The 9,522-nt window shown below is 56.3% G+C and overlaps 1 protein-coding gene across 1 annotated transcript in view; it reads left to right on the top strand.

Annotated features, from left to right (window-relative positions):
• Positions 1–9,522, top strand: part of MEGF8 (multiple EGF like domains 8) — a 43,977-nt gene that overhangs the window by 2,223 nt on the left and 32,232 nt on the right. The window contains exons 2-8 of the mRNA XM_007458695.1: positions 3,775–3,938; positions 4,180–4,386; positions 5,211–5,391; positions 5,473–5,561; positions 6,161–6,576; positions 7,017–7,162; positions 7,282–7,404. Coding sequence (XP_007458757.1) covers positions 3,775–3,938; positions 4,180–4,386; positions 5,211–5,391; positions 5,473–5,561; positions 6,161–6,576; positions 7,017–7,162; positions 7,282–7,404 — 1,326 coding nt within the window. The remainder of the gene's footprint in view (positions 1–3,774; positions 3,939–4,179; positions 4,387–5,210; positions 5,392–5,472; positions 5,562–6,160; positions 6,577–7,016; positions 7,163–7,281; positions 7,405–9,522) is intronic.

Below are 9,522 nucleotides of genomic sequence, written 5' to 3' on the forward strand. Positions count from 1 at the left end.
GCACAGGCTCCGGACGCGCAGGCTCAGCGGCCATGGCTCACGGGCCCAGCCGCTCCGCGGCATGTGGGATCTTCCCGGACCGGGGCACAAACCCGTGTTCCCTGCATCGGCAGGTGTGGACTCTCCCACTGAGCCACCAGGGAAGCCCTGACCTTGTGATTTTTGAGCTGTGTCCTGAGGGCAATAGGGAGGTGGAAGAGAAATCCAAGGCAGTGGCTGGAGAAGTCCAGGAAGGCTCCCTTGGCAGTGGATGAGGAGCTGGCCTCCAGGGAGAGGTGGGAGTCCCCCAGAGGAGGTCCTGGGCAAAGACCAGAGGTGTGACAGAGTCTGGGTCGTGCAGGGCCTCCTTTTGCAGCCTTTGGAGATTGGTCTTTGTCTGGGGACACTGCGCATCTATGGAAGGTTTTGAGCAGGGGAAAGACATGATTTAATTTACGTTTTAGAAGATCTCTATGGCTGTTGTGTGGGGTATGGATGAAGCATGGTTTTTGGGGATGAGTGTGTTTGTCCCCATCTTGGGGGCCATTCCTGTCTAGGGGGTGAGAAGAGGATGGGAAGTGTGTGTATGTGTTAGAGGTATAAATCATCCTCCGGCCTTCAAGAGCTCCAGCCTGGTTGGGGATGGACACAGACATTCAGCCCCCGGTGTGCTCAGGGCTGAGACCGAAGGAGGTGCAGGGTTGGGTAGTCAGGCGTAGGGGAGTGAGAAGACTCTGCTGGGGGTCACAGAGGAGGAGCCACCAGAGCAGTGTTCTGAAACATACATAGGAGTTTACCGGGTGAGAAAAGGGAACAGCCTCTAGGAAGACAAAAGAGGGGCTGGTGGGTCTCCGAGCCATGTCTAGGCTTGTCTGGTCTGGCTAAACTGTTGGCTGGGAGGAGCGGAGTGCACCAGAAGGAGGGGAAGAAGGGCCTTGAATGTCATGCTGAGCAGCTTGACTTTTCTCTTGGGATTGATGGGGAGCCAAAGGGGGATTTTGAGCGGGAGTGGGGCGTCGCTCTCAGGCTGGGTGGGGGGTGGACTGGAGACTTGGTGTGCTAGTCTTGTGGGAGAGGATGAGTTCTGAACTGGGGCAGGAACTAAGGGGGTGGAGAGGCATGGAGAACACTGAGAGATTTGTGAAGTTTCACCAGTGAGACTTGGGGGACCGACTGGCTGGATGTTGGGGTAAGAAGGAGTCCAGGAGACTTCTGGCCCCGCCTTGAGCTCCCATCCTTCCCAATGTCCATCACCTCTAAGAACCAACATGCTCCCCGATCTATTAAAAAATGAGCAACTGACCCACTTACTTTTGTACCGTGTTCACACTTCATTGTGCCCAGTCCTCATAACATCCTCGTGAATAAGAGGCATATGCCTTTGAAAAGCAGGGGCATTTAGGATCAGATCTCTGTCCAGGATGGCTTGGGGGTTAGGCCCATGTTGGGCAGAAACAGGAGGACTTGAACTTAAGGTGGAACTTGGGGAAGGCAGATGGTGAGCCGGCCCCTGGTGGGCACTTGGCAAAGATGTGCTTGTTGGGATTCTAGGAACAGAGCTTTGTAGTTTGGTTGAGGCTGGTAAGATTCTGGGAGGTCTGGTTGCCTGGCTGAACTGTTCTTCTGTGTTCTCCAGACCACAGCTCGGGGTCTATGTGTGATGTTCTTGGGGGCTCTGGCCAGAGCCTGAGGGAGAGCTGTCAACTTCAGTATTCTGTCTTGTGCATCTCTTCCTTCCTTCATCCAGTATTTCCTGAGCCCTTGCTCAATACCAGGCCCCGTGCTGGGCAGTGTCGGGGAGGGATCCCCAAGATGAGTAGGCCCAGGCCCTGTCCTGTGGGCCTCCTAGGCTGCAGGGGAGACACACCTGGACACAGGTGGTCCTGGCCCAGAGGAATGAAGGTCGTATTGGAAAGTGAGAACCTAGAGGGGCACCTAACCCAGCCAGGGGGCATCAGGGAAGGCTTCTTGGAGAAGGTGGGGAAGCTTGCTGGCAGGAAGGGAGAATGTGCTTTAGACAGAGAGAGGAACTTCTGCACAGGCCCAGCTCCTGATAGAGCTGTTAGCCGTGGGGTGATGTGAGACAAGTTGAGACTCCAAACACCAGGTTAGGGAGCTGGACTTTCTCCTGGAGATGGTAGGGAGCCATGGAGGGCTTTTGAGCAGGGGAGGGTAAGGGCCAGATGTCGAGCTGGGGAGATCCCTCAGGGACCCATGTCAGCACAGGCCAGGAAGGAGGCTGGATCAGTGGTCCTGGTGAGGGAGGACAAGGCCTGGGCTGGCATGTTAGAGTCACCATCTGGGATCTTCATACCAGCCTTGGTGGCTGAGGAGAATTATCCCCATTTTACATCAAGGAAACTGAGGCCCAGAGAGCCCATGGAACTGGCGCAAGATCACACAGCTCGTGAATAGTGGACGAGCATCTCCAGTATGCAGATGGGTGTACTAAGGAGCATGGGTAAAGGGGCTGGCCTAGGGTCAGGAGCAGAGCTGGAACCCAGGTCTCCTAGTCTCCCTAGCCCACGAGCCTTCCCTGAGCCCCTAGTGGGAGATGTGGGATGAGAGAACCTTCTGCAACCAGGACCTGGCAGAGAGTAAGAAGAGCGACAGTGCTAGGAGTAGTAGCGTTATGAAGCGCTAGGCCCTATCGTAAGCACTTTAGGTGCATTATCCATTATGGCCTCCCATGTGGTCGCAGTCAGACCAGTGGGGACTGCAGTCATCTGAACACTCACCTGGGCCGGGCATCCAAGAAGGCTCCCTCACTGGGCTGGCGGTTGATGCCGGCTGTCAGCTGGAAGCTCAGCTGGGGATGACAGCTGGGACGCCTACACATGGCCCCTCCGTGTGACTTTGGCTTTTCATAGCATGACAGCTGGGTTCTGAGAAGGAGTATTCTACGAGGCCCAGGTAAAAATTGCAGGCTTCCTCTGACCTAGCCTCGGAAGTCCCAGAGCATCACTTCTGGTTTATATCGGCCAAGTTAGTCTCTGAGGCTCTTCCAGATACAAGGGGCCGGGAGTCAGCCATCATCTCTTGATGGGATTAGTGGCCAAGAAGATTGAATCGACCAGAGTGATTATGTCCCTATTTTACAGATGAAGAAACAGATCCAGAGAGGTTAGCTGACTTGCCCAAGGTCACACAGCTAGTGGCTAGTAAGTGGCAGAGCCAAGATTGGACCCCAGGCAGTCTGGCTTCAGAGTCTGTGCCCTTAGCTGCTATTCAATACAATAAACAGAGAGAAGAGACCCTGGGTGGGGGCAGAGAGGAGCTGTGATGCTCCAAGTTTCAGTCTTTGGCCAGGGGGAAGAAAGGGACCTCTTCCCTGAGAGTGCTGTTGAGCCTGGAACAGAGGACCCTCACAGAGGCCCTTCTCCGTCTGGGAGTATGCCTCTCTGCTCACGCCTGGACTGACCCTCAGGCTTGGACGTGTCTGAGGCTCAAGAATAAATGGGAAGTTCTGTGTGGCCACTGGGATGGGGTTCCTCTCTCTGCACTTCAGTTTCCCCATCTGAATAGTAGGCGGTGTTCAGCCTGATCTCAGGGGTCCTTTCCAGGGATGATACTGTAATTTCTTCTTTGAGCTTCTGTCCCTCTTGCTGTCGCAGCTCTGACCTCCCTGGGCTGTGAGCCTGGGAGCCCCTTGAAGGCAAGGCCCAGGTCTGACTCATCTTTGGGCCCCCATCCCAGCGTTACGAGGAGCAGGGCTTGGTGTTTGTGGGGGGGCTGCGTGGAGGCATGGGGAGAGGGTCCGCATCTGAGCCTGGCCCACCTGTTCTCACTGCTCAGCCCCGAGCTCCCGGTACCGGATCCTGCTGGACTTCCTTTTCCTGGACACAGAATGCACGTATGACTACCTGTTCGTGTATGATGGTGACTCCCCCCGGGGGCCCCTGCTTGCCAGTCTGAGTGGGAGCACCCGGCCTCCGCCCATTGAGGCTTCCTCAGGCAAGGTTGGTGGGGCCCGGCTGCGGGGCTGTGGCTGGAGGATCTGAGTGGAGTGTGCAGGACGGGGGGGTAGATGCACAGAGGGAAACAAAAGGCGGGGGGACTTGACATCAGTCAGAAGGATACAGGGACAAAGAGAGGTGGAGAGAGACAAAGAAAGGAGATGGGGACCCCAGGGTGGGGTGGGGGCAGGAGTCGACCCCCTCCCAGTCCAGCCCCAGAGCCCCACCCACCTTGTGCCTGCAGATGCTGCTGCACCTCTTCAGCGATGCCAACTACAACCTGCTGGGCTTCAACGCCTCATTCCGCTTCTCCCTGTGCCCGGGGGGCTGCCACAGCCATGGGCAGTGCCAGCCCTCAGGGGTGTGTGTCTGTGAGCCGGGCTGGGGGGGCCCTGACTGCAGCCTGCAGGAGTGCCCAGCCTACTGTGGCAGCCATGGCACCTGCGCCTCGGTGAGCCTGCCCCCAGCTGTGTCCCCCTGGGCCCCTGCCCTGTGATCACAGCCACCACTCCCATGTCCTAGACCTGACTCTGCCCCTGCCTGAAGCAACCCCTGCCATCCCATCCTCTCCCATGACGCTGACCCCGCCAGGGACCCTGCTCCCTCCTACAGTTCTCCCTCTCCTTCCAGATCCCACTCCCCCAACCTGTTACTCCACTTCCACTCCACCTTCACTGGGGGCCCCTCCTCTGCCTGAGCTCACTCCCAGTCTCACCTGTGAACCTGCCTGCCTTCCTCGTGCCAGGCCTGACTCCACCCTCCCACCCAACCGCTCTGTCTGGCCTTGGGCCCCCAGCCATGACTTCTGACTTTTGACCACTGACCTTGGGCCTAAACCATGCATATCCAGCTTTGGGACTGGGTCACGCCTTGAGCCCTCCCTGCCTTGACCTCCCCGGATCTGAGCTCTTCCAGCCCAGGCCGACATTGACTCCATCAGTTTTTTTTCTCCAACCTGTCTTTCTGTCTTGTTCTCGTTTTCCTTTCTGGGTCTTTTTCTTTTTCCTTTCCCTTTTTCTGTTGGTCTGTCTTCGTTTCTCCTCTTCTCTGCCTCCCCCTGATTGTGTCTCTGTGTCCATCTCTTCCTCTGTCTGTTGGCCTGTCTCCTTCCTCTCTCTTTCTTTGCCTCTCTGTCTTTATTTTTCCATCCTCTCCTTTCCTGTTCATCTCTGTCCTCCGTTTTGCTCCATCTGTCTCACTCTGGCTCTCTCTCTGCTACCTGTCTGTTTCTTTCTCTCTCTCTCTGTCCCTGCCTTTGTGCCCCCTTCCCCCCAGCCCCTGGGACCATGCCGCTGTGAGCCTGGTTTCCTGGGACGCGCCTGTGACCTGCACCTGTGGGAGAACCAGGGGGCTGGCTGGTGGCACAATGTGAGTGCCGGGGACCCCGCCTTCTCCGCCCGCATCGGGGCGGCTGGTGCCTTCCTGTCCCCACCGGGGCTGCTGGCTGTTTTCGGAGGTGAGCAGATGGGATATGAGTCTGGGGTCTAGAGGCCTGGCAGCCTGTGGCCAGGGCCTGAGACTGTCCACCTCTCCACAGGCCAGGACCTCAACAGCGCCCTGGGTGACCTCGTCCTGTACAACTTCTCTGCCAACACCTGGGAGCGCTGGGACCTGAGTCCTGCCCCGGTATGGACCCCACCTCTGCCCTGCCTGGAGGTGCCTGTCCACTCTGTCGGACCCAGCCAGGGCGCCCCAGAGCGACCCCATCACCCTGCACACCCCTAACTCCCGCAGTGTGATACATGACCACCTACACCTCCCGCTTCTGCTTTTCTGTCTTTGATTTTCTTTCTTCTTCGTTTATCTTCCTTTCTGCATCTTACCTTTCTGTGTGTCTTCTGTCTCTCTTGGTCCATCTTTCGGTTTTTGTTTCTGACTCTTGGTCGTCTGGTCTCTCTTGGTCTCTGTGTCTCCTTCTCTCTGGATTATACCTCTTACTCTCTCTACTGGTCTCTGTCATTTCTCCCTGACTCCGCCTTCTCTCATTGTGTTTGTCTGTCACACCTCTCTTTTTACTCGCACGTGTCTGTCTTTCTGGGTCCGTCTCTCTTCTTTTCTCTCTTTGCATGTCTCTGTCTTTATCTCTGCCCCTCTCTCACCGTCTCTTTCTCTGTATCTCTGTCTCTCCATCTTGCCCTGTCTCTGCATCTCTCTCTGTCTTTCTCTTTCTCTGTGTCACCATCTGTTTCCCTCTCCATCTCCGTCTCCTGGTCTCTTCCTCACAGGCTGCCCGTCACTCCCACGTGGCTGTGGCTTGGGCCGGCTCCCTCGTGCTGATGGGTGGTGAGTTGGCTGACGGCTCCCTCACCAGTGACGTTTGGGCCTTTAGTCCGCTGGGTGGTGGCCACTGGGAGCTTCTGGCACCAGCTGCTTCCAGTTCCTCAGGGCCGCCAGGCCTGGCAGGTCACGCAGCAGCCCTAGTGGACAGCGTCTGGCTCTATGTGTCTGGTGGCCGCACCCAGCACGACCTCTTCTCCTCTGGCCTCTTCCGTTTCCGCCTCGACAGCACCAGTGGGGGCTATTGGGAGCAGGTGATTCCGGCAGGTGGGCGGCCCCCTGCCGCCACTGGCCATTCCATGGTGTTCCATGCCCCGTCACGTGCCCTGCTGGTTCACGGTGGACACCGGCCCTCCACTGCCCGGTGAGTCACCTGCCCCACAACCCATGCCTTGCAGGGCCAGGCCTGGCCTAACACCCTGGGCCTTTATGCTTTAACGGTCTTTGCCCACTGATAGACCCCTGCAGTCATTCAGTCACCCCGTCTGTCATTCATTCACTCATTTGTTTATTCACTCATTTACTCCCCGACTCACACATTCTCTAGTCTGTCATTCAATCTCTTGGTCACTTGCTTCCCTACGCACTCCCACTCATCCAGTCATTTAACCAACCCCTGCTTGGTGTCTAGCCCTGGCTAGGTTATGCAGGGAACCCAGAGATCCATCAAACCTGGGTCCTGCCCATGAGGAGCTTCTAGTTCTGAGGGGATATAAATCCAGTAAAGCCAGTCTCAAGTATGGGCCCAGAGGAGGGAGAGAGGCCCTTCCTGCCTCAAGCTCCTCCTCTTCCGCTCCCGTACAGGTTCTCTGTGCGGGTGAACTCCACCGAGCTCTTCCATGTGGATCGGCGCGTGTGGACCACCCTGAAGGGCCGGGATGGGCTTCAGGGCCCACGGGAGCGGGCCTTTCACACAGCCAGTGTCCTGGGCAACTACATGGTGGTCTATGGTGAGGAGGCTCCCCGATCCCACCTACCTCCAGGGGCCCAAGGCTGAGCTGAGGCTCCCTGCGGGGGTGTCCTCACCTCCCCCAGGCTTGCCATCTGCGCCCCTTTCCTCCTTTCGCAGGGGGCAACGTGCACACCCACTACCAGGAGGAAAAGTGCTATGAAGATGGCATCTTCTTCTATCACCTTGGCTGCCATCAGTGGGTGTCCGGCGCCGAGCTTGCCCCTCCGGGAACTCCTGAGGGTGAGTGGCCCCTCTGTTTCCATGAGGGGCTCCTGAGGGTCACGCTTGCTCGCACAGTGATACTGGGCTTTGGGAAGGAGCCACCCCGGTCGTTGTTGGGGTGAGCCCAATATCCTATCGGAGCTGGCCTCAGGAGGCACACCTGCACTAGAGATAGGACCAGGGCATTGTTACTATGGAGATGGGAGACGTTTTCAGAAGCATCAGATCTAGGTTCCAATCCAGGTTTTGCCAATTATCAGCTGTCCCAGGGGACTGCCTACAAAGAAGGAACTTTTTCAAGGTCACACAGTGGGCAAGTGGCAGAACCAGGATGGCCATTCCTAAACAACCTTTTGTACAAAAACCATCATTTAATCTCTCTGCACCTCAACTTCCCCCTCTGTAAAATATAATAACACTTAAACCACTGGGCTGTTGTGAGAATAAATTGAGTAAAATGAAGTGAAGAAAGAAGACAGTCCAGTGAAGGGCCCAACACACTGTCCTAATAGTGCAAGGCCAGAGGGCTCACCTGGAGGGAGTGTGGAGAAGCCTTTCAAGCTCATTAGATCAGAGACTGCTTTGTGATTGGGAAGAAAGTCACAGGCCCTCTCCTCAGAAAGACACTTGTGTGCACAAACTGGGCATATCCTTTCATGGGACTGTGGACTTCCCAGAGGCCCATCTGTTCTCCCCACCCTTCTGAACAGAAGAGTGAGGACAAAGGACAAACATAAAAGAAGGGACAGTAACATTTAAGGGGTGGGCAAGAGGAAGGGTCCCCAAGGAATCCTGTTTGACCATCAGGAATGGGGCTTCCCTGGTGGCCCAGTGGTTAAGACTCCGCGCTCCCAATGCAGGGGGCCCGGGTTCGATCCCTGGTCAGAGAACTAGATCCCACATGCATGCTGCAACTAGGAGTTTGCATGCCACAACTAAGGAGCCGGCGAGCCGCAGCTAAGGAACCGGTGAGCCGCAACTAAGGAGCCCGCCTGCTGCAACTGAGACCCAGCGCAACCAAATAAATATTTAAAAAAAAAAAAAAAGGAATAAAGCCTTAGCCTAGCATTGGAGGCCTCCAATCCAGGGCTCCACTGCTTCTCCTGTCCCTCCTTCAGGCCCCTTCACTGGGTAGGCCAGAGTGTGAGGTTTCTGGAGGCCTCGTCCTTCTTTGTAGATTTTGATCCCCTGGGCCAAGTCCCATACACTTACAGAGCATACGGGTCAGTAAGAGTGTGAGGGAGTCACCAATCACTGACCGCTTACCCGTCAGTCAGGACTCTTGGTTGTAAGTGACAGAAACCCCACCCGACCAGCTTAAGCAGAAAGAAGAATTTCTTGACTCACTTGAGTGAAAACTGGCTGCAGGCTGGCCTGGACCCAGGTGCTCACATAATGGCATGAGCCATTTCTCTCCCCAGTTCTCAGCTGGATTTCCTTCAGTCTGTAGCAGGTTTGCCTTTTGTAGATGGTCACCAGCAGCTCTGGGATTATATCCTACCCCTTTAAAATGCCCAGAGGGAAGACAGTACCTTTTTCCCAAGAATTGTAGCAATTGGGTCCCCTCCCTGAACTAGTCACTGACTCTGATAGGCCTGGGCTCAAGCCCTGCTGCTGCTAGAGGCAGGGACAGCTCGACTTGAGCCTTGTGGACTGTGGGTGGCAGGGGTGGTTTTCCAGAGGACAGTCAGAGGCTGTCACCAGAAGGGAGGCTGGTGTCAGACAGACAACAACAGGTGAGAGCCAGGTGGCCTGCGTCACCGCTCCCCGAGGGCAAGGTTCCACGCACGGAGGAGGGAACCAAGACTCAGAGAAATCAGGTCTCCTGCCCAAGACCACACAGCTAGTCAGTAGTTGATCCATGATTTGAAGCCAAGGAAATGGTAGATCCAGGATTTGACCCCAAAGATCATGCTCTGTCCGGAAGGTGACTTGGGCAGCAGTGTGGGAGCTCCAGGAGGTGAGAGAGCTAGGACTAGAGCAGGGCCAGGCAGGCGGGGAGGGTTTCCTTGGGTAAGTGGGGTTGAGGCATAGGAGAGTCAGGGGTGGTCCTCAAGGTGGGAGCCACGAAGCGGGGATGGGGGGGGGGGGCACATGTCCTCGGGGGGTCTTTATTTTCCTAGGGCGAGTAGCACC

Source organism: Lipotes vexillifer, unplaced genomic scaffold, assembly GCF_000442215.2.
Source record: "Lipotes vexillifer unplaced genomic scaffold, Lipotes_vexillifer_v1.1 scaffold371, whole genome shotgun sequence".
NCBI classification, from domain to species: domain Eukaryota; kingdom Metazoa; phylum Chordata; class Mammalia; order Artiodactyla; family Lipotidae; genus Lipotes; species Lipotes vexillifer.